The following is a 24,925-nucleotide window of genomic DNA, read 5'->3' as shown; positions in this document are numbered from 1 at the left end:
ATCCAGAACAAGAGAGGAGACAGGGTTGGGGTGATGAGGGAAGAAGGCTATGTCACTTCTTAAAGAGTCTTGCTGAGGACCAAATTTTTAAAAATTGAAGGCATAATTTACATGATACAATGAAATGACTACAAAGATATTAAGCATTCAGTTATGACTGTTGATCATTGTATACACTCACGTAATCAACCTTAATCAAAATATAGAACACTGCCATCACCCCAGAAAGTTCCCTAGTATCTTGATCCTATCTAGCCAATTCCCAACACTCACAGAGGCCACCACCATTCTGATTTCAATCACCATAAATTAGCATTATCTGTTTTAGAACTTCATATAAATGGAACCCACGGTACTTTTTTGGTCTGGCTTCTTTTACTCAGCATAATTATTTTGGGATTTATCCACATTACTAATGTATCAATACATGTCATTCCTTTTTATGGTTGAGTGACATTCTATAGATATACCACAATTTGTTTATCCATTTACTGTTAATGGACATTTGAGTTGTTTCCAGTTTAGGGTTATTAGAAATAAGGCTACTCTGAATATTCTTCTTAAATTCTTTTTCAGAAACATGTTTTCATTTCTCTTGGGTAAATACCTAGAGGTGATATTTCTTGGCTATGGGATAGATGCATGTTTAACTTAATAAAGAATTTGCCAAACAGTCCCCTAGAATGATTGTATCATTTTATGCTCCCCCCAGCATTGTACAAGAGCTCTATAGATAGTTGCTACATGGTCTCACCTTAGTGTTGTTAATATTTTTTTTATTTTAAGGCTCCATTTTTTTTTTAATGCACTCATCTGTGTGATGACACCAAGACCTTCAAGAAGCAAAAGAGAATTACTGATATAATAACCCTTTGACCCAACAATGCAAAGTCTAGGAATCTATTTACCTTTATATCTGCTCAAGTACAAGATAATAAATGTACACGTTTATTCACTGAAGCATTTTTTTGCAATAATATAAGGTTAGAAAGAATGCAAGGGTTCAATAACAGGCAACTGGTTGAATAAACTGCAGGACATCACACAATGGAGTTCTAAGAAGTTCTAAAGAGAATGAGAAAGGCTTCTGTGTACTGAAATAGAGAGATCTCCAAAATATACCATTAAGTGGAAGAAAAAAGCAAGGGGTATATATACGAATTGGAGAGGGATTAAAGTAAGGCTATATATCTACACCACACACACACACACACACACACACACACACACACACACACTTATATATGCAAAAAAACCCCACTACACTGGACATATAAATAAGAAACTAATAAAATATTGTTATGTAGGAGGGAAGGGAGCAGGGGTAGAAATAAGAATTCTTTGTGAATATTTTTCCATATAATTTTGATATTGAATTATATAAATGCATTACCTGTTAAAAAATTACAACTAAAAAAAATCCTAGAATTGAAAAACCTAAACATATATCAAATTGGTAACATGATCACACAGAAGAATTATAGAAAGAAATACCCTGATTTTGTGAAAGTCTGTGAGCTCATAATGATACTCGAAAAGAGAAAGGCAGAAAAAAATTAGTTGTCATCATTGAGGTTGTTGTTAAATTCCTCCCTTTGAGAATTGATGACTAAAGGAAGAAGCAGTCCAAAATGCTTCCCCAGTCCAAAATGTTTGTCAGGGTAACCAAACAGATCTAGTTGATTAGGGAAAGAGTCTCTTCACTAAGAAATGGCAGCTAATGAATATAGAAAAAAATGATAACATTAGAAAAATCACCATTTTGTGATTTCTAATGAACAGTAATTCAGGCAAGGGCTGTCAGATGGAGCTGGCCAGTAGGTGCATAGTTGAGGGGAAACTGCACATCTGTATGGTATTAAAGTAAATCCACACAGAATACTTTCTGGTTACAGGGGAATAACATCCCTCTAGAGCAGCAAGCTCGGGCTGCCATCCCATAACCAGAGGACAGTCTGAGTTTCAGGATCTAATGGTGGAAACCAGATGGCATGTACCTCCTGATGGAGTGCCATATGAAACACACAACAGCACCCAAAATGTATTCTAGACAAAATTTTATTAACGTGAATTGACCAAGCTCTTTGATGTAACTTCCAATTTATAGGAAATACAGGGGACAGAGGAGCAAGCTAAGTGACCACATGAGGAAGCAATCAGACAAACATTGAGAAGGAAAATTAGTAGATGAAAAAACTGACTGTTTTAGATTAAAAATACCTAAGGGACATAAAACCATTAAAAATGCATGGCCCAGACCTAAATCCTGATTTGGACAAACCAGCTTTGGGGGAATAGCTGGGGAACAATTAGGGTAATTTCAATATGATTGCAGTATTAGATGCTATGAAAATTTATTGACAGGGAAAGAGAAAGATTATTATTAAAGGAAAACAAACTCATCATGATCTTGTTTTAGTTTAAAAAATACATATGTGTGTATAAAAAGATCTAGAAATATATATAATAAAATATTAACACTTAACAGTTTCTGGTTGGTGGGTGTATTAGTTTTCTATTGTTGCACACAAATTACCAAAAATTTGGTGGATTAAACTTTTTCTGTAAGTTAGAAGTCCAACATGGTCTCACTGAGCTAAATCAAGGTGTTGGCAGGGCTGCATTCCTTTCTGGAGGCTCTAGGGGAGAATCCATTTCCTTGCTTTTTCCAGGTTCTAGAGGCTGCCCACATTCCCTGGCTCATGGTCCTTCCTTCATCTTCAAAGCCAGCAACAGCAGACAGCAGGTCAAGTCCTTCTCGTACTGAATCGCCCTGAACTTCTCTTCTGCATCCCTCTTCCACTTTTTAGGACCTTTGTGATAATCGGGTTCCATGAAGATAATCCAGGATACTCTCCCATCTCAAGGTCAGCTGATTAGCAACCTTAATTCCACCTGCAACCTTACTTCCCCTTTGCCATGTAACTTAACATGTTCACAAGTTCTGGGGATCAGGACATAGATATCTTTGAAGGGCCATTATCCAGCCTACCACAGTGGGAACATGATATTTATCTTCTTATTGTTGCTCTCTGTATTTTCTGGTTTTCTACAATGCATATATGCTGCTTCTGTAATAACAAAAGGCTATTCTTCATTGAAATATAAGTATAGTGACGGGGGAGGAAACAATATCATTAAGTGGTAGTATTTTGGAGATCATGGCTATATACCTATAGTAAGAATAAAGAAAACATGTGACCTAATTATATGTGAATAAGTATTGGTGGCTTGGAAAATTTCCACTGACAGAATCATATTAAAAAATCCTATAGTTCAAACAACGTGTATGAAATGGCAGATGACATTCTGGAAAATGCTATGTATCTGAAAAATGACTCTAGTGATGACAAGGACACTGTGATCAAAGATTCATGTGAAAAGTGTGAATGACAATTTTCATAAAATGTGAGTTCAAGTCTCAGCTCTGTCACTTACTAGCTGTGTGACCTTGTGCCAGTTATTTAACCTCTTCTTGCTTCCATTGCATTATCTATAAAATGAAGCTAATAACTGTACTTTCCTCATGGTGTTACTGAAGGATTAAATGATTTAAAACCTGTGGAGGGCTTAGAACCGTGCCTGGCACATGACAAACACTCTGTAAATGCTAGTCATTTTTGTTTATTTTTCTGGCAGGTGTTTGTAGCCACCTGTCTCAGATGGAAAATCACTCTGGATTAGTTAAGCTGGTACTTATAATCTATCACCTCTAAAAATCATGAGAGTCATGCACTGATTATCAATAGGGTTCTTACACCCACAGGAGACTAGAGTAATTACCCTGAGGGTTTCACTATTGGGAGTTTTTCCCAAATGGCTGGGTTCTCAGAAAACACCCCACCAGTGCCAGTACAGTGGCTAAATAATAATTCTGAAGCATCAACAATTACTTAGCCCAGAATCATCAATACGACGAATGGCACTTACCACTATGGGATTCTAACACTTGTAACCTGTTAGAAAGAGAAGTCTAATAATTTGCTAGTTTGACAACTTGGGGGCAAAGAAAACAAGTTTTCCAGGAGGATGAGAGACTGGAGACAACTTCAGTATATATCATCCTGCTCATTGTGAATTGATATTAAACCAATCGGATACTGTGAGTTGTTGAGATCAGTCAAGCACAAATAAAACACCACATTTGAAGAACTTTATCATTAACAAACTCTAGTGATATTGAATAATGTTCCACGGAAGAAATGCAATAGATTCTTTAATGTTGAAAGCTGGAAGGGATCTTAGTGATCATTTTAATTCAGTGTGTCTCAGACTAGATTCATGGTCCTACCTGCCACCTCCCATTTCTTTTTTCCTTTGTTTTCTGCAGGATTTTTTTTCCAAGCCTTGAACATGCTCTTGTACACTGTGACTCTCCAAGACCAAGACCTGGTATATGACCCATCCTGACCACAGAAGCTCCTCCTTTTTGCCCTTATAATTTTTTAACTTCACAAGGGCCGTTACTGGTGATAAGAACCCTCCGGGCAAACGACGATGTATTATAGCCATTTCATAGAGCACAATGCCCAGAGAGGCCAAATGATTCACTTGGTGAACTAAATGATCACAGAGCTGGCTCATAATCTAGGCCTGTTTGTAGAGCTCTCTGGAGAGAACCTGTGTGCTGAAGACTTTGTGCCCTGGGCCTGAGCAGCCTGGAGTAGAGCAAAGGAACAATGAAAAGATGGAAACAGAACCTACAAGGAAAGGGAGAAGAAACAGTCACCTGAGAATGTGCCTTCCTCCTCTGTGCCTTTCTGCTCAGCCTAACATTTATTAAAGACCTACAATTTAAGAAAGATATCGTTGCGTGTTACAGAGGATGACAAAAAGCTGTGCATAAGACTTGGTCTTGCCCTGGAGGACCTCAGATGCTCAGTGAGAAGGCACACAGGAAGTTGAAAGGTTAGCAACAATCCTATTTTCCTAACACTTATAGTTTGTAAGAGCTTTCACATATATTTCCCAAAACTCATATATTGGGCAAGTATTATCTGTCCCTTTTTATACATGAGAAAATGAACCACTGATCAGAGAGACTGTGACACGGTTCAAGGTCAGAGACCCAGCAAGTGGACTCCATCTTCTGACCACCCCATACATATCACATGGGCAGTTTATGACAAATGTTTGGCTTTTTGATGACAACTGCAAATGCTTTTGGGGTTTTTACACTGCATACAGTAAATTGTTTGACTGTATCCAAGATGACTGACATTATTAAGACTGATTTTTTAAAAAGGTTTATAAGAAAAACAATTTGTAACAAGGGAAGGAAGACATGGCAGGGCAATGGAGAAAGCAAGAGTGAATATGGTATCATGTACTTTTTTACCAAAGATTTTTAACTGCAAAAATAAATGTTCAGGGACTTCCCTGGTGGCACAGTGGTTAAGAATCCACCTGCCAATGCAGGGAACACAGGTTCAAGCCCTAGTCCAGGAAGATCCCATGTACCACGCAGCAACTAAGCCATTGTGCCACAACTACTGAGCCTTTGCTGTAGAGCCCAAGAGCCACAACTACTGAAGCCCGTGCGCCTAGAGCCTGTGCTCCACAACAAGAGAAGCCACCACAATGAGAAGCCCGTGCACCGCAACAAAGAGTAGCCCCCGCTCGCTGCAACTAGAGAAAGCCCATGCGCAGCAATGAAGACCCAACGCAGCCAATAAATAAATGAATAAATTTATTTTAAAAAAATGTTCATCGCAGAAAATTTTGATTGCAGAGAAAAGTAGAATGAAAAAAAAATCTGTTCTCTCATCAACCAAAGCAAAGCAGTGTTCAGCCATCCCTCACGCCCCCCAATTTTTAAAGTCATACACACTATAAATCTTGACAATTTACATTAAGCTTTTGAAAATTCTTTAGTTCTAAATATCTTTAAATGGTAACAACCACTTTTTTTTCAACCTACAATGTATCATAGCAGACAATAAAAAAGCATTCAAGTTTGCGGTACACCAATTACATTTTGGAAATTAAATAGGGATGCGTAGAAGCTGGAGGGGTATCCTTACAGATACATTAGCGTTCTACCAACAGAAATGTTTGATCCTGCCCACAGCCAGGCTCCAGTGCTGCGGCTGGGACCTTTGATCTTGAGTCCCACTCCAGCATATGGTGCTACTAAGCATAATCAAAGTGCAAATCTTTATAGAAATTACAGAGACTGAAAAAGGGACGGATGCTTCCTTCCTCTAATTTCCTTTCCTGCCATGTTCCTGGTCTTAAGTAAAAAACATTTGGTCTTTTGATGAAATCTGCAAATAGTTTGAGGGTATTTTACACTGTATATAGTCAATTATTTCACTGTCCAAGATTATTTCCATTACTGAGATTGACAGTGTTTCTTGCCAGAACAGAGTCATGGTTTTCGTGCTCAATTACCACATGGGTATGAAACTGCCTCCACTATTTTGGCCCCATACAGTGATATTAGAATAAGGAGACATCTACAGTTCTGGGGGAGGTTTTTTGGGTGGGGAGTACTTGCCACTTGTACATTCCAGATTTTGATAAGAAATCACTGAATATTTACAGGATGAGTTGCTAATCCTTGAAATTGATACTCTTCAAAAGAGGTGTCTTCCCTACAAATATTGTTAAGCCATTAATTATAACAATTCAGATCAAGTTGTGAGAAAAATAGTATTTTTTTATGAAATTCCCTTCAAATATATCTGTCAGTCCACCAAAGACAATGGGAGACAATTTCTGAATTAAAATATTGAAAATAAAACTCGTATTTTGTCAAAGTGGATCATCTGTGCCCTCTCACCAACATCCTGCAGTTAAGTTTGAGTGACTGCAACGCACCAGGCCTCAGGCAAGTTTGCAGTTTGGAAGAAACGTGGACCCAGGAAAACTTTGTGTGTTGTTTCTCATGGTTACTGATTATTGTGCCCAAGCCTTACATAAATTGTTTTTAATAATGCAGTTATTAAGAGAAAAAAGAGACACCTAAAGCACCATTCAGAAAGTTTAGTCAAGTGCAGGTGAGTGCACTCTCAGGGGGTGGGCACTGGCCCGGCCTCTGTCTCTCCTGACCAGGCAGCACCAAACCTGGTTGGCAAACCTGGTTGGCTGGTGCTTTTATTGGACCAGTTGCTAAATATTTTGACTATCACCCCGAACTGGCCTCATTAGTTGTAAACATAGGCTTGTATCAACAGGGAGCCCAGTGAGGTCTAACTATAAAATTCTGGGGTCAGAAGTCAACAGTTTAGATTGTGGTCTGAACTCTATCATTACAGCGGTGGATCATTCCAGAAGTTAGCTAATTCCTTTAATTCTTAGCATCCTTGCCTCCAAGTTGGGGATATGAATATTCCTCACCTAACTGCCTTATGAGACATGTTGAGGTGAAATCAGATATTAAATATGAAAGCATTTGTTTTAAAATTTTTTATTCATTTCAAAGAAATCCATAGTAATTGTATAGCATTTAGAAAATGCCAAAGCATAGGGTGTAAACAATTATTCATCTTCTCACCATGTAAAGATAACAACTGTTAACATTTCAAAAATTTTCTTCTAGCTTTTTATGAAAACCCTTTGACAGTTCAACAATAGTTGCTGAGTACTACAAAAATGAAATAAAACAAGGCTGATGTCCTTCCAGCTGGGTGGGGATATAAAATGGTTAAATAAATGTTATTACTGTAGTATGAAGAAATCCAAATGAAAAAGTACTGAAAAGCTGTACCATCATACTCAACTACAGGTCTGGTCCCTGGAGATGACAAATATTTCAGTATTTAGGAATAAGGGACACTTTTATACCTAAAGCATTTCCTTAGGCGACTGACTCAATCCTATTCTAAGGGAGAACATCATTATATTACTGCTATAAAATTTCAGGTGCACAGAAACACTGTACACTGTAACTGTAAACAGCATGTGGATTTGCCTTATTTCCTATGTTACACTCAGCCACCAGCCGTCTCTCTCTTTTTAGCTTTTGCCAGACTGCCCACAGTTCATTGTAGTTCCTGTAGATACACAATCTATTTGTACACATCGGTTTCAAATAATCAGGCATCTGTGAACTGATGGATAAGGATGTTCCTTGGACATAAAATCCTTGGACTCTTTTTTCCCCGGACATAATTTCCTTGAACTGTTGGAAGCAGTCACCTTGTAAATGGCCTTAGACACATACAGTATTATGTGGACTGATGCTTTCTACAAAGGTTTTAGCTCTTTATTATTTTCTTCCCAAAAGATAATTACTATGAGCATAGCAAATGGTGCTCATCCTGTTTATGATGGCACCATGCTCCCGGATTCTTATATGCATTTAACTCCCCGGCTATGCTTAGCTCCCAGAAGGCATGGACCTTGTCTACTCTGTCAATCCCTAGGCTCCTAGAAAAGGAGACATTGAAATGTCTGAATAAGCCTGTAAGAATTCTCGTTCAGTCACAATACCTAAGACGATACCTGGGAATGTGCTAAATAAAGATCACTAGGCCCTGTTCTGGAGGTTCTGAATCAGATTCTCTGTGGCTGGGCCTAGGATCCTGTATTTTTAATAAGCTCTTCAGTTTCTTCCTCTGTAAAATGGGGATAACAGTAGTTCCTACCTCACTAGGTAGGTGTGGAAATGAATGAGTTACTTTATGTAGAGTGTTTAGACTACTGCCTGGCGCTCAGCACTACATCAGTGCCAGCATTACTACTGTTGTTACTAGAATATGATCAGCCGATCATGAACAGGTGTTCTGGAGATAGTGTCTATTAATTTTCTCAAACTTAAATGTGCATAAAAATCACCTGGTGGCTTATAAATGCAGGTGCTGGGGCCTTGCCCCCTGAGATTCTGATTTAATAAGGCTAATACCTATCCAGGAATCTGCATTCCTCTATTTCCTTAAGGGCAAAAATGGAGAATCAGCAGATACACCGTAAACCCGTGATTCTCTCATTCACATTGCTAATCCCCAAGGCAAAGAAACTTGCCTCTCAGACTGGGGCTGAGATGAGGCTCAATTCAGATAACGAGAGTTTTGGGGGTCATTTGATAGCATGCCAAGGCACCACTGGGACTCTTGGTCTCCTACTTCATCTGTGTCAGGGGCCACACTGCCTGTCTGGGGTTGGCTCACTAAGGATGAGGAAACAGCTGCCGTCTCCGCAGGCTGCGCTGAGTAAGTTAAGTCTGCCGCTCCAGCAGGGAGTGGCAGGCCTACCTCTCCCTGCAGCGGGGAGCTAGGCCTGAGCTCTTCTCGCCTAACCTGTCCTGCACCAGGGCAGCCTGGGCCAACTCATTCCAGCTCCAGGGGCTGCTGAAGACATGGCCTGGAATCCTTCCTGCCTCTATAGCTGAAGATCAAGGGAACCACAGGTTGCTTGGGAAGAAAGTGTGTACATCCCCGGCAAGCCCAAGATTCCATGCCTGGGCAAGAATAGCTGAAAACCCTTATGCCACATATATGTGTCATGGAACCAGCCCAGAGTTGCTTGTGCTTCTGAAACTACCCCCAGAGTGCTTGAGATTTAAAGGGCAAACTTTCCAAAAGTGAAATGACAAAGCTCTTGTTTCTCTTACCAACAGCTTTCCTTCCTGGATTTCTCTACTTGTGATTATGCAAATGATACATTTAAGCATAATCAATACTTGACTCTCCTGGAACCTGATCAAGCTGGGATCCATCCATAAACAAAGACATTACATAGTTAAGAGATAGGCATTTAAATGGAGACAACTCTGTCCTTACTCTTACTAAAAATTATTGCTTTTTATAGAAAATTAGGTATAGGCTATGTTATAATAAAGTAGAATTTACGTCTTAAAAAATGCTTTCCTTCAAACTCCTGTAATTTTTCTCCTTGTTCTTTAATCCAAGTACATGTACTTTCTTCTCCTAAAATGCTACATATGGACAGACGTCTCCAATGTTTGAGAAGCCTGGGTTTAGAGCACTGGTCCATGGTTCCTCCTCTTAGCTCTGGGTCCTGCGTTACCAGGAGTCTCCTGGAGGTCTCCCAGGCATTAGAGTTGAAATCCCAACCCACACCTCCAGATTCTTTTGACAGCTACCCTTTAGCCTTCTCTTGGCCCTAAGGGTATACACTTGTGACATGATTGGTCTCCAGGAGGACAGATGGGAAAAAGGCCTGCACAGACTTAGGCAATTAAGTAAGGAATTCCAGGGTCCCAGGAATCCTGAGCAGGAGTGGGGATGTGGGCAGTGGGTGGTTACATATCTTTGGAAGCCTGAAATCAAAATCCTGCTCTTATGGTGAGGGCCACCCAAAGGAGGACTGGAACACGGCCCTCTAAAGTGCAGGGTCCAGGGTAGGGACCTAGGTTGCCCTGGTCCAAGAGTGTACTGTATATATAGTATCTATATAATGCCTGCACGTATGTTACATAAGTGAATACCTTGGTCTGGATGTTCTGTCAAAACATGTCCCACACAAATCTCTGTCAGAGATTTCAAGGTTAGAGACGGCAAGAACTAGAGAGAGAACATTTTCTTTGTGTGGCACCTACTTTATTTAGGCAGAGATACCTCTTGATGTTGCAGTGCAGATGTGATTATGTCAACTCCCTGCTGAAAGCCTTAAAGGGGAATAAGGGACTATTTATTTGGAAGTCATTGTATGAACAGGTTGTGTGACACTATTAAAAAACACAGATGTCAAAAGAATCTCACCAACAAAGATTCAGACAGAAGATTTGGAGGTTTCTCAGTCACTCTCTTGCACCTGTCCCCAGGCTTCCCCTCTTCCTGCCCTGCTCGCCATCACATAGGTAGTACTCAGCACTCCCCTCCTCTGGAAGCCTTCCTCAAGCTCTCAGTCCAGCCAGGTGCACCTCCTCAGGGCTCCCACAGCACTGCAATTGCTCCCCGCCCATCAGTCTCCCCGCTAAGTTGTTGCACCCTGAGGTCGGGCCCTGTGTCTTATCAGCACTGCCTTCCCACAGCGCATCCTGGGATTCGGCACATGCTAAATTCTCACTAAATGCTTCTTGCCTGATCACCAGCAGCAATACGAAGTTACTTTTATAGCTCTTCACTACCAGGGGCTCTAAGACTACCAAACTCAAGCAAAATTTTAACTCCTGAAGAGAGACATGGTCTGAGAATAAATCAAACACCTGAACACATAGCACCACAGACATGGAGACCATTGGGGGGCACATATGGATATCACATATGTGTAATCTGAAGTTTTTTAATGTCATTCATTTGTAAAGTGGACCTCAGGTTATATGCCTTTAAAAAGGGAAGCATTTCTTTAAAAGATGGCAATCACGCTTTTTCAGAAAGAACGTATACGCACACATACACACACGTACTTGACCTGCAGATCTCAAAATTTTACCCTTACTGAAACTAGATTAAGGGTGCTAGCGACACCTATCAGAAACTGTTTCTACTTATTTGAAATCTGGCATACTATTATCTATTTTAAGCAAGGTTAACTACATGGGGCAGATGTGTTACTTCAAGAAAACGGAACGTCATGGAAAACCAATTGTCTTTTGACATGAAACCACGGAAGATGTTATTTTTACCTGCAATCCAGGACTACTGGTAGAAATATTAGGCACTGGATAATAATACCCAAGACATTAAAAAATACTGAACAACCGCAGGGGTCTGATAACTTTGTTAATCTTACTTAGAGGCATCTACAAATGGAACAACACCCTCAGTGGAGTAAGCGATTAGTCCAAACTGTAGTGACCTCTGAGGGAATGCCCCTCCTGGCCTCGTTTACTCTGAAAGCTTTCTTGGAAGAGTCAGGAAAAGAGAAAGCTTATGCAAAGGAGGAGGGTCTGATTTCTGCTTCTTCCTCTTCCACATCACACCTCTCAGTTTCCGACCTCCTTCCCGCTCAGAAGGCCGTTTGTGCGTCCCAAGGCTAGGGCCTCAAAAGCAGATGCTGCTACAGCTGCATCCCAGGTAGATCTAGTGGCTCAATTTGAAAGCCAGCAGCTGCTTAGTATTCTTTCCTCTGAACAATCGAATGACCTCTGTTGCCACCAAGGACTGAGGTCCTCCTCGCAGCTTCTGGGGCCCAGATCAGAAATTGTGCTACACGGTACAAGCTTGGGCCTCACCCTCTAGGGCAGCCAGACCTTCATAAGGAGGACTGGAGTCAAGAACTAAACGATTTCAGAGGTTTCTCACAAGGAGAACTAAAACCCAAACTACCAAACTGCCTGGGCAACTTCATCTTTCATCTTGTTCAGAAAGATACTTGGTTCCCCAAGTTCATCCTTTATTAGAAATCTCAAAACAAATCACAAGCAAACTTGCTCTGCTCACTGTGCCCTGAGTGGACATTTCACTGCCTACCTACCTTCCATTCTCCAGCCCCATCTCCCTGGACCCAAGGTCCCTGCTCATCCATAAGTGTTCACTGACTATGCTGCCAATGGTCTCACTTTTCTTTAAATTCACTTGCTTATATGAATCGCTAAAGGAGCCAATTAATCACCATTGAACATTGGAATTATTCAAAATCATTTGCATCTCAGCAGCTTTCTCATACTACAGCCTTACATTGTTATTTGACCTTTCCTGTCTTGCCCTCCCCACTAGATTGTCAGCCTCTTGAGGTGAGGCTATGTCTCTCTCCTTTAATTTTCCACACAGTAGGTCCTTAAAATTACGTTTTCTGAACATCCTGGGATGAGGGTAGGGAATGGCTTGCAGGAACAAATGGTAATTAACAGCTCTTTCTTGCCCATTCTCCTTCTCAGCTGGGGCTGCCCTGAATGGAGCCATTAATAAATGCTCCACTCCCTATTGATAATAAGTGTGAAGACTCCCCCAACTAAACCAGGTCTGAAAAATTGTGGGCCAAATTTCTGAAGATCACCGCAAGCCCAGGCATAAAGGGGGAGGGCCCAGCAGGTAGCAGTTACCAGAGGGTCTGTGAAGGTTATTTTATATATATATATATGCACACGTGCAGAGCCTGCCCCAAGGGCTCTAAGACTGGAGGAGGATTAATGGGACTAAATCACCTAAATCTGACACTTTCACGGTGGCAGAACCAGTTCTGAGCTTCCTCCATGCTCTTGCCTACAGCAGGGCCAAGCAACTACTCAGTTTAGATCCCTAAGAAGGGGCGGTGCCTCTCCTCGGCTATTGGGGACCAGTACAACGATGTCAAAAACCCAAGCACGCAACAGCCAGAATGGCTTGACCTAGCCTCTTCTGACAGTAGCCCACCGACAGCTCTTGGCAGCCAGCCTTGTGCTGCCCGAAACTTCCCGTAGAACGCTGGCAGGTTCCGTGCTGCCCCAACTTCTTGCAGGGGGCCACCAGGAAAAGCAACAACTGTCTTAAAAACGAATAAAACGAGTCGCGCTCCCACTGCTTCGAAGCGACTGGTGTGCTCGTCTAAAATAAAAAGGTTTCTGTCTGCAAATCCCGTTTGCTCGCCCGGTAATCCACCCCCGCCCCCAGCCCGGCGTGTCCGACTCATACAGCTGTTTTTAATCCCTACTTTTCTCACTTGGCGTCCCGGGCTCCGGTTGACCAGACGCGGAGCCACTTAGCGTTTCCTCCTCCCCCTACCGGGGTCTGTCCTCCCTCCGCCATCTCCTTCCCCCCGCCCCCCCGCCTGTATCCCCGGGGGGCAGAGTGTGGGAAGAACGAATTTCCGCCCGGTTTGCTCGCCACTCGCAGACTTGGGTCCCTTCCGGACGCAGCCTTGCACACCCCCGGCTCCTCCCGGGGCTGTTCCACCCAGGCCGCGCTACCGGTCCCGGACTGGGAGCGAGGAGGCGCGGGCTGCGGGGGCCGAGCCGCCCCGGCGCAGCAGCCAAGCCGCGCCCGGAGGAGCTCTTGGAAGGGCTCCCGCCTGCAGCTGGGGAATCCGCTGGCGGGGAGAATCCGTGCCAGGGAATCCAGCTCTCCGGACTCAAGCTGCAAACAAAAAGCTCAGGTCTTGCTCCCTCCCTCCACGCCCCCCCCGCCCCCGACGCGCACCCGGAGAAAGTTCTGCAAAAATGCAACAAGTAGCACCCGGAGCTCGCGGAGCGCCCTGCGCCTCCTGACTTGGCCAGGCAAAGCCCGCCTGCAGAGACCCGGGCCAGCCACCGGACAAAGGGCGGAGGAGGGGCTGGACGGCGCTGCGAAGTCCGAAAGAGGCCATTTAGCGACTCTGGCCAGGCCAAGGGGAATGCAGAGGAGACACAGAGCCGGCGGGCCAAGAGGACGATCCGGCCGCAGAACGCAGGGCGGGCGGCGATGGAGGCTGCCCGCGCCTTGCGCTTCCTGCTCGTGGTGTGCGGCTGCCTTGCGCTCCCGCCGCGGGCCCAGCCGGTGTGTCCGGAGCGCTGCGACTGCCAGCACCCTCAGCACCTCCTGTGCACCAACAGGGGGCTCCGCGCCGTGCCCAAGACCAGCTCGCTGCCGAGCCCGCAGGACGTGCTCACCTACAGCCTCGGCGGCAACTTCATAACCAACATCACGGCCTTCGACTTCCACCGCCTGGGGCAGCTCAGACGGCTGGACCTGCAGTACAACCAGATCCGTTCTCTGCACCCCAAGACCTTCGAGAAGCTCTCGCGGCTGGAGGAGCTCTACCTGGGCAACAACCTCCTGCAGGCGCTCGCCCCGGGCACGCTGGCGCCGCTGCGCAAGCTGCGCATCCTCTACGCCAACGGGAACGAGATCAGCCGCCTCAGCCGCGGCTCCTTCGAAGGACTGGAGAGTCTGGTCAAGCTGCGGCTGGACGGGAACGCCCTGGGGGTGCTGCCGGACGCCGTCTTTGCCCCCTTGGGTAACTTGCTCTACCTACATCTGGAGTCCAACCGGATCCGTTTTCTGGGCAAGAACGCCTTCGCCCATCTGGGGAAGCTGCGCTTCCTCAACCTCTCTGCCAACGAGCTGCAGCCCTCCCTACGCCACGCGGCCACCTTCGCACCGCTGCGCTCCCTCTCCACCCTCATCCTCTCGGCCAACAGTCTGCAGCACCTCGGGCCGCGCGTCTTCCAGCACCTGCCGCGCCTTGGCCTACTCTCGCTCAGGGGCAACCAGCTCACGCACCTCGCGCCCGAGGCTTTTTGGGGGTTGGAGGCCTTGCGCGAGCTGCGCCTGGAGGGCAATCGGCTGAGCCAGCTGCCCGTGGCGCTGCTGGAGCCTCTGCACAGCCTGGAGGCGCTGGACCTGAGCGGCAATGAGCTGTCCGCTCTGCACCCCACTATCTTTGGCCACCTGGGCCGGCTGCGCGAGCTCAGCTTGCGCGACAATGCGCTCAGTGCCCTCTCCGGGGACATCTTCGCCTCCAGCCCAGCCCTCTATCGGTTGGATCTAGACGGCAACGGCTGGACCTGCGACTGCCGGCTGAGGGACCTAAAGCGCTGGATGGGTGACTGGCACTCGCAGGGCCGGCTCCTCACCGTCTTCGTGCAGTGTCGCCACCCTCCGGCCCTGCGGGGCAAGTACCTGGATTACCTGGATGACCAGCAACTGCAGAACGGGTCTTGCACAGATCCCTTACCCTCGGTTTCCCCGACTGCCGAGAGTAAGCGGCATGCCCTACCCACAGCCCCGGGGAAGGAGGTGGCGCCCCCTGCAGGTGCCCTCGCGGAGGAGCCGCCACCGCAGCCACAGCCACAGCAACGGGGTCGATTTCTGCCAGGGGTGGCCTGGGATGGGGCCGCCAGGGAGCTTTTGAGTAACCGCAGCGCCCTAAGGCTGAGCCGGCGGGGCCCGGGCCTCCAGCAGCCGAGCTCCAACGCCGCTGCTGCCGCGGGCCCGGCGCCACACCCCCTGGACCTCCTCGAGAAGCCTGAGCGGGGACGTCCGACTCCGTCGGATCCTACCCACACGGAGCCCACCCCGACGGCCACGCTGGGCTCTGCGCCAGCCGGCGACCCCTGGCAGCGCGCGGCGAAGCAGCACCTGGCTGCGCAGCAGCAGGAGAGCACCGCCCAGTCCGACGGCGGGGTCGGCCTGCCGCCGCTGGTATCCGACCCGTGTGACTTCAACAAGTTCATCCTGTGCAACCTGACCGTGGAAGCAGTGGGCGCCAACAGCGCCGCGGTGCGCTGGGCGGTGCGCGAGCACCGCAGTCCCCGGCCGCTGGGCGGCGCGCGCTTCCGCCTACTCTTCGACCGCTTTGGCCAGCAGCCTAAATTCCACCGCTTCGTCTACCTGCCTGAGCGCAGCGACTCGGCCACGCTTCGCGAGCTGCGGGGAGACACCCCCTACCTGGTGTGCGTGGAGGGCGTGCTAGGCGGCCGGGTCTGCCCGGTGGCTCCCCGGGACCACTGCGCGGGGCTGGTCACCCTGCCGGAGCCTGGGAGCCGGAGCAGCGTCGACTACCAACTGCTGACCTTGGCCCTGCTGGCCGTCAACGCACTGCTGGTACTCCTGGCCTTGGCGGCCTGGGCGTCACGCTGGCTGCGTAGGAAGCTGCGTGCCAGGCGGAAGGGCGGGGCCCCCGTGCACGTTCGCCACATGTACTCTACCCGACGGCCCCTGCGCTCCATGGGCACCGGCGTGTCCGCCGACTTCTCTGGCTTCCAGTCGCACCGGCCGCGCACCACGGTGTGCGCGCTCAGCGAGGCTGACCTCATCGAGTTCCCGTGCGACCGCTTCATGGACAGCGGGGGCGGCGGCGCGGGCGGCAGCCTGAGACGGGAAGACCATCTTCTGCAGCGATTTGCCGACTAGGTAGATCCGGGCCTCCAGGGGTGTGGAGACCATCTCACTGGCCTTGAGGAGCCACCTCTCCGCGGGCTCCCGCAGCCCACCTCAGGGGAAGATCTCATTTTATCCGACCTTCTCTTTTCCCCCTTTTGTGCGCTTGCCAGAGAGGCCAAAGGGGACAGATGGCTAATTCTGCACCACCTCCCAATCCCAGTGCTCACTCGTGAAGTAAATGGATGGTATTGGTGGTCAAGACCAAGAGTAGGGGACAAATGGATGGTGGGGTCCAGAGGTGGGAGGCCTTCTTAACGTGCAGACATTGGTGCAGCTATGAGAATGGATTTTTTTTTTTTTTTTTTAGCATTGTAATGCAGTAGGCTGGTCCCCTTTGGGATAGAAAGGGGTGCACCTTGCTCCCTACGTCACCAGAAAGAGATTTGGATGCATGCTTTTTTTGTTTGTTCAGTGTCAAACTGAGGAGTTTTGTTTCTATTTAAGGAAAAAAGAACTTATTACCATTACAAAGGAGGCTTGGCAACTGACTCCACTGGCCCGGTGGTCTCTGCCAAGAAGGGTGATGTTGTAAACAGGTGGTAAAGTTTAACACACTCGCGGAGGAACTCTTTGTTGGTTGATAGAACATTCAGGAAAACTTAATGTTTAAATAATTAGAGACGCTATTTTTTTTTTCAACAATGTGAAGAGCTCTAACATTTAACAAACTGACCAATAAACTCAAGGACTATTTTAGTTGAGCCGGGCAGTTCAACTATTTTCCTTTTAACATTAACACCACAAAAACTTTTGCTGACCTTGGGGTTAACTAAGATTACATAGTTTCTCAGGAGAAGGCTGCATGCAAGACTTCTCTGTCAGGGTTGCTCCTGTGGCTTTTTAATTTTATTTTTTTAAACCTATATGTGGAAAAGGAAATGTCAATGCCAGGCTCTATAGAAGAATGTAACGTGTACATAACCGATGACCCCATAGGGAATGCCGGTGTTCTAGTTCACTTACCACATCTCTGACAACCTGTCCAGATTGGAATAAATGTGATGTGGTACTTCTCACGTTTTTATCAGTGACATGCAGTCGACTGTGCCCTACTTCTCTTGAGCTGCACAGTTAAGTGATCAAGGTAATTTCCTAATAGGAAGTGAGCAAAAGGTGACTTGCAATTGATAGTATAATGTTTGATCATGTTATTGTCTTTATATGAAAGAGTAGAGGGGGAAAATGTGAAAAAATGTACATCGGTGGTTGTGTGTTTCTACTAAAACCAGAAGATTATGAGTACTTAAACCTCACTGTGAAATAATTATATATTTTGCAAATGAATCCCTCCATTACCCAGTGTTTTTTTCCATGTTATTAAATCTTATCTTTTAGTTAATAATTGCAGTATTTCTTTTAAAGGTTTTTGTTTTAAACTTAGGGTTAGGCTCCTTTATTTGTTCAGTTGTTCTCAGCTATTTGGGATACTTTCATTCCCTGATATTTATGAAGTAGATGTTTATCACTAAATGTAGGGCTTTGGTTTACATTAATAATTTTGTGTGTGGTTTAAAAACGCAGTCACTTGGAAGATGTACAGGATGGTTGTATTCACCGTGGTTATAGATTCATTGGCAGTGGGGTGCCGGGGAGGCCGCTGCAAAGGTGCTAAGGCTAACAGTGAATCTTCTGTTTAGGGCCTTAAGCCCCCGAGGGTCCTGAAGACTCAGGGAATCTATCATAGTCCAGGGATCCTTCAACCCCATTCCACTCCTTTTATGTTTGGCCTCCATTGAGCCAGGCCTGCCGTTGTCCCAACAGCTGAGTAGGGACACAGGGATTTAAATGAGCTGATCTTTGTTTATGTTCAGATGAGTAAATGTCCAGACCACTTAAAGTACAGCTGTTTTTCTGGCAGTCTTATCCGTGGGGTCCAAACTTAATAAACCACAGGAAATAGACTGTTATTCTTAGTTTGCTGCCAGGGCTTGCTTCAGATTCCAAGCATATTGGTACTTGGGAGAAGTGTAGTTGTTTGCTCTTATTTGCAACCTTTTGGTTATCTTGCACCTTTTGTGCTCCTAGCTTTTTCATTCAGAGAGCAATTGCGTTTCTTAGCTCTCGCTTTTACACAGTAGTGTAATAAAGTGAGTCCCATTGAAAGTCTGAAAAAGACCTCTGGTTCTTCCCACCACCTACCCTTTCAACTGCAAAAATCACTGAAAATGCTTAATGCCTAAATCCATGTAAAAACACTTTCACTGGAAAGTCTTTCAGTGGGAAATGAATAAATGTTATACATTGTTCTGTTCAAGTTATGTCAATAAACCCACTTACTAATGGAGATGTTTTCTTGTTGGAGTTTCCAAATATTTTATACCCTTTCGTAATGGTACACTGCATTTTTCTACAGCAGTTTTCATCAATGGAAATGAAACATAAGCTGGGAGTCTTTCCTCTTTCATTGTCTTTTAATTTCCATTTCCACAGTAGAGTGTGGACTTAATTTTTAAGAAATGCTGTGTGACTTTCTAGCCAGAGAAACAATGAGATGACTCTAAAAGCAGGTGGTCAGCTGTGGTGTGAAAATGCTGTTAAAACACCAGTGACAGCAAAATGATGGGTCTCAGCAGGATTCAGCTGTTTAAAGGACACTGAATTAGAAGTCAAGCCCTTTGACTCTCATGGTCAATGAGAAGGAATTACCTTGAACTGGAGGCCATCTTTGCCATTACGAAGTACATGAAAAATAAAATTCCTAAAGAAAAAAAGAATAAACTTTGTAAGAGGTAGGAGTGTTCAATTAAAGAGCCATTGACACAGTCTGGAATGTGTTGGGGTCCTCGGCTCAGCCAGTAAGATGATTGCTTTCATGAGGGCAGATCATTTTGTGATGCTGCCAGGTAATAATTAGCATGTGATCAGACCACCTTCACTGATTTGCCAAACACCTGGTTTTCACCAGAAGTACAGTAACAGGGGCAGCTACTGTATATTAAGAAACTATTACAATAGACACTGGATTACCTGGTATTTGTACTTAAGCACTCCCCCCTTTGCCTCTGAGAGTTGGGGATAAGTGATAATGAAGCATTCTCATGCCAGAAATGTATTCAAAATTCCAGACCATGACCCGGGATGAAGACAGATTCCTTCCCAGCCTCATATCTTCATCATCTCAGAGAATTATAACATCGCTAAAGTTCAGAATGATTTTAAAGAAGTGGTGAAAGAATTTTAAGTCGTCTGAGATTGCATTCTTTCCATTTACTTAATCTCTTTGTGCCTTAGCTTCTGCAGCAGTTAAAATGGGAATCCTGGGTCCTGACTCCAGAGTGCAATTTTAAGGAATAAATGGGTAAAAAGCATTAGCACCGGTTACAGGGCAAGTGTTCAATAAATATTAGATGTATTATTAGTAGCAGTATTCTGTGTGCAGGATGACAGTTGTATGATACATTTTAGAAGTTTCACGGACAAGGCATTCTACCCTAACCAATTAGAAGATTCATATAATGAGATTACAGTGACTCTCCCTTCCCCTTGTTTTGTTTAATTGAGACTCTTCTATAATTTAGTGTGGAAGGATAGCTCTTGAAATACTTTCTCATTACTTAAAAAAAAGAAGTGAATATGCTAGTACTTGAGCAAACTTTCCTTTGTTTAGTAAACTGTTGGCGTAAGTTAATTCATCCTTTAGATCGGAACTAAGGCTGCGTAAATGGTCTTGCTTACATAGGGCCCCTCTTCCCGTTAATTTAGTGATAGCATTTCCAAGTGTCCTTTTACTCTTAGTTTACCAGAAGGATATTTTGCATACACAAGTGCTTTTTTCCTAGGGATTTCAGGTCACTTCATCCTTCTCAATCATGTGGCAAATAGTGTTCTTTTCATTTTGCACGGGAGACTGAAGTTTTTGGATATTATACTTACTTTTATTGACTACTGAAATAATTAGGAAAAAATGTAGCTTCCTGAAACCTGGTTGCTTTATCTTGAGGCAGACAACCAAAATATCCCATTACATATGTTTGAGAGATTTTTAAGCTCCAGGCAATGTGATTCCGTAGGGACACAGAAACGTGGCTTTGTAATTTGGCTGTGAACTGGCATCGGACTCTAGACAAATAAATTGTCATGTGCCAACATTGCAAGCAACAGCAGCTCCTGGCTGTGGAACTTCATAACATTTCTTTCAAACTCACCAAAGTTTTATAAATGCCAGCGCTGTGCCATAGTTAATGCTGAGACAGGTAGCACTGTTGTATGTTAAGACCAGCTGTAGCCAAGTAGCAATTATTCACCTTTCCAAGTTACAGTTTTTGATGAAGTAATGCTTACCCTACAGCTGACTGTATACTTAACTCTTAGTATATGTTCACTGTAGCATGTGCAGACATACTTTTAATGGTGACCACCCTCTTATTCCTTTCTTTCTCAATTGTGGTGTCTTTCTAAGGATTTTTATTTTAGGAAATTAAACTGAGTGCAAATAATAACAAACACCCATATTAGCACCATTCAATGACAGTTAACATTTTGCAATGTTTTTTTTTCAGCCTTAATAAATGTCTTTATTGACAAAACCCCTGATTTCCTTCCCCACACTCTGTCTTCTAAAGTAACTACCACTGTGAGTTGGATATGTGTCCTTCTAACAGTCAGTTCTCCTTATTCACAGAAGTTATGTTGTATAAGGTCACAGCAAACATTGAATTAGCAAATACTGAACCATTGCTCCCAGGAGAAATTCAGGATTAGGTTCCTATGAGCCTCTGGTCAGAACATTTTCATCAACCTATCAATATATACCCTTATTTTATGTGTGTTTCTGTTTAAAGACACCTTATTTAATATATATCATTAATTTATTAACATTGAACTCATGCCCAACAGCACCATAACTCGTGCCTGAAGGAAGTGTATCTAACTTGTGTGTTTTCCCCCAAGACACGTCACAGCCTTTCTGCACTTAGGGACACTAGCCAGCACTTTTGCACTGTGCTTGGGAGCCCTTTTGAACAGCAAAATCTCCAACAAAAAGCAGGAAAATGCAAAAAATGTGGCACTAAGAAGATTCCCTTCTTTTTATGGCTAAGTAATATTCCATTGTGTGTATATATATATATATATATACACATACCACATCTTCTTTATCCATTAATCTGTCGATGGAGACTTAGGTTGTTTCCATATCTTGGCTACTGTAAATAATGCTGCCATGAATATTGGGGGTGCAGTTATCTTTTCAAGTTAGTGTTTTTGTTTTCCTTGAATAAAAACCCAGAAGTGGGTAGCTGGATCATATAGTAGTTTTATTTTTAGCAATCTTTTGTCTTTTAAATGGTAACCACATCATGTGGTTGTATTGTTGATGATGGTGGCTTTGGTTGTGTGTGTTGAGGCTGGAAGTGGGAAGGGTTTCTTTTAAAACAATTTTAGTTTGATATTTTCTAGTTATTCTCTCTGAAGTGTTTTGCTCCCTTGCTCCATGTGCAGAATCTCTATATTTCTTCTTTGGGACTGCTTATCATACATTTAAACTGTACCTACTTGTGTGTCTTTTCTTACCTTTGCACACTTACTACTTCCCCAATTCTCAGGAAGGGCTCCACAAAGAAAAAAGGACTAAGTACATCCCTGGGCTAAGTGTATCCCTGACCCCACCCGCTCTGGAACCACTTTTCAGAAGGTGTTGACCTCTGCTTCCCATCTCTTTTGAAAGACTTTCTGACACTCTTTGTGTCAAGGAAAAGGGTGACTCGCTCTGAGAAGAATATAGTTTGCTTCTTGGAAGATCTCATTTATGTGCTCTTAGTGCCTTCACACACCTTGTTTGGTTGTATGCTTTTTCTATTTCTATTGTGATTGCTGGACACACACACACACACACACACACACACACACCAATTTCTGTTTGTTTTTGCCTTGTGCTTAATTCTGCTTAGGCTGTTCTTTCTTATACCTTGTTGGTGTCACTCATTATAACCCTAGTACAATTATCAAGATCAGAAAATTTAACGCTAATAAAATGCTATTGTCAAATCTACATTCCATATTCAGAATTTGTCAGTTGTCATAATAATGCCCTTAGCTATTATCCCCTTGGATCAATGTAGAATCATGCATTGCATTTAGTTGTCATGTTATTCTCTCTTTTTTTCTTTCTTTCCCTCTCCATTTTTCAATTTTGTTTTTTTTAAAGTAAGGTTTATTGAGGTATAATTTACGTAGAGTTCAATTTACCCTTTTTGAGTGTACAGTTCCATTAGTTTTCACAAATGCGTACAGTCATGTAGCTACCACCCCAATCAAGATATAAAGCATTTCCATCACCACATTAAGTTCCTTTGTAGTCAATCCTCTTCCCCCTGACTCCAGCCATGGGCAATTACAGATTTGATTTCTGTCCCTATAGTTTTGCCTGTTCTAGAATTGCATATATATGCAATCATACAGTATGTTGCATTTTGTGTCTGCCTTTTCCCCTCATCAAAATGCTTTAAGATTCATCCATTTTATTGTGTGAATCAGAAGTTCATTCCTTTCCGCTGCTGAGTAGTATTCCATTGTGTGGATGTACAACACTTTGTTTATCTATTCGCCAGTTAATGGATATTTGAGTTGTTTTCATTTGGTGCTGTTATGAACAAAGCAGCTAAAACGTTTGCATACAAGTCTTTGTATGGAAATGTGTTTCATTTCTCTTTAGTAGATTCCTAGGAGTGGGATTGTTAGGATGTTTGGTAAGTGTGTCTTTAACTTTGTAAGAAACTGCCAAACTGTTTTCCAAAGTTGCCCTACCATTTTGCATTCCCACCAGCAATATATGAAATTTCACATTGTTTTACACACTTGCCAGCACTTGGTTTTTCCCTGTTTCAATAAAGACATTCTATTAGGTGTGTAGTATTATTTTATTTGGTTTAATTTGTATTTCCCTAATGACTGATGATATTGAGAATCTTTTCATGTAAGTATTTGCTACTTGTGTATCTTTGGTGAAGTGTTTGTTCAAATCTTTTGGTTTTTATTGGGTTCTTTGTATTCTTATGAGGTTATAAGAATATTTTATGTGTTTTGGATACAAGTCCCTTGTCAAATATATGTTATGCAAATATTTTCTCCCAGTCTGTGGTTTACCTTTTCATTTTCCTAGCGGTATTTTTCTTTACATTTAGGACTATAATCCATTTCAAATTGATTTTTTATATGGTGTGAGGTATGAATCCAGCAAAGTTAACTTTTTTTTTTTGCATAGGTATATCTACTGGTCCAGCAACTTTTGTTGAAGAAACAATACTTTCTCCATTGAAAAATCTCTGCAACTTTGTTGAAAACAATCTATTGACCCTATGTGTGGGTCTGTTTCTTGAAACTCTATTCTGATCCATTGATCTATATGTCTGTCTTTGTGCCAATACCAAATTTTCTCGAAATCAAGTTGTGTGAATCATCCAAATTTTCTCCTTTATCAAAGTTGATTTTGGCTGTTTAGCCTTTTTAATTTTACATAAAAATTTTAGAATCAGCTTGTTATTGCAACCAAAAAAAGTTAAAAAGCCTGGTGGGATTTTGATTTGGATTGCCTTAAATTTATAGATCAGCTGGTGATAATTGACATCTTAATACTGACTCTTGGTCTGTGAATACAGTATATCTCTCAATTCATTTAGTTCTTTTAAATTTCTCTAACAAATGTTTTATAATTTCAGCCTGCAAACCTTGCACCTATATTGTCAGCTCTATCTCTAAGTATTTCACATTTTTGATACTTTTGTAAATGGTACTTTTTAAAAACTTCAATTCCCAGGTGTCCATTTCTAGCATATAGAAATAAAATTGGTTTTTAAACATTGACCATGTGTCTTGTGAACTTGCTAAACTTACTTAGTTCTAATAGCTTTTTAGTAGGTTCTTTTGGATATTTTATGTATGTCATCATATTATCTGTGATAAAGGATAGTTTTACTTTTGCCTTTTATAACTTTCTCTTGCCTTATTGTGCTGGTTAGGAACAGCAACCCAATGTTGAATAGAGGTGGTGAGATAAGGTTTTCTTGACTCATTGCTAATCCTAGGGAGAAAACAGTCAATCATTGACATTAAGTATGATGTCAGCTCAAGATTTTGTATATTAACAGATTTCCTTTATCAGAATGAGGAAGTTAGTTTGCTGAGAGTTTTTATCATGAAAGTATGTTGAGTTTTGTCAGTTGCTTTTTCTCCATTATTGAAACGATCATGTTATTTTCCTTTTTAGTTTGTGGATATGGTGAATTAACATTGATTGATAT

General features: G+C 43.4%; 2 protein-coding genes and 1 long non-coding RNA gene across 4 annotated transcripts in view; 2 read left to right on the top strand and 1 right to left on the bottom strand.

Moving 5' to 3' along the window:
• Nucleotides 1-4,310, top strand: part of CPVL (carboxypeptidase vitellogenic like) — a 142,098-nt gene extending 137,788 nt beyond the window's left edge. Inside the window, exon 13 of one of the 2 annotated variants that reach the window (XM_082397991.1) lies at nt 2,811-4,310. In XM_082397991.1, the coding sequence (XP_082254117.1) occupies nt 2,811-2,837 (27 nt within the window). In that variant the 3' untranslated portion in view covers nt 2,838-4,310. The other variant, XM_082397989.1, reaches the window with a different exon arrangement.
• LOC309631549 overlaps nt 1-16,275 on the bottom strand; it is a 57,502-nt gene extending 41,227 nt beyond the window's left edge. The window contains exons 1-2 of the long non-coding RNA XR_014246340.1: nt 16,194-16,275; nt 755-833 (exon numbers count right to left, since the gene is read on the bottom strand). This is a non-coding gene — a long non-coding RNA (uncharacterized lncRNA). The remainder of the gene's footprint in view (nt 1-754; nt 834-16,193) is intronic.
• Nucleotides 1-24,925, top strand: part of TRIL (TLR4 interactor with leucine rich repeats) — a 119,747-nt gene that overhangs the window by 773 nt on the left and 94,049 nt on the right. The window contains exon 2 of the mRNA XM_082397954.1: nt 4,331-18,972. Coding sequence (XP_082254080.1) covers nt 14,226-16,658 — 2,433 coding nt within the window. The 5' untranslated portion in view covers nt 4,331-14,225 and the 3' untranslated portion in view covers nt 16,659-18,972. Of the gene's footprint in view, nt 1-4,330 lie in introns of the transcript that reaches the window.

The sequence above is a fragment of the Balaenoptera borealis genome (genome assembly GCF_965194805.1).
Source record: "Balaenoptera borealis genome assembly, chromosome: 7".
In the NCBI taxonomy this organism is placed as follows: domain Eukaryota; kingdom Metazoa; phylum Chordata; class Mammalia; order Artiodactyla; family Balaenopteridae; genus Balaenoptera; species Balaenoptera borealis.
This window is presented reverse-complemented; position numbering and strand designations above follow the sequence as displayed.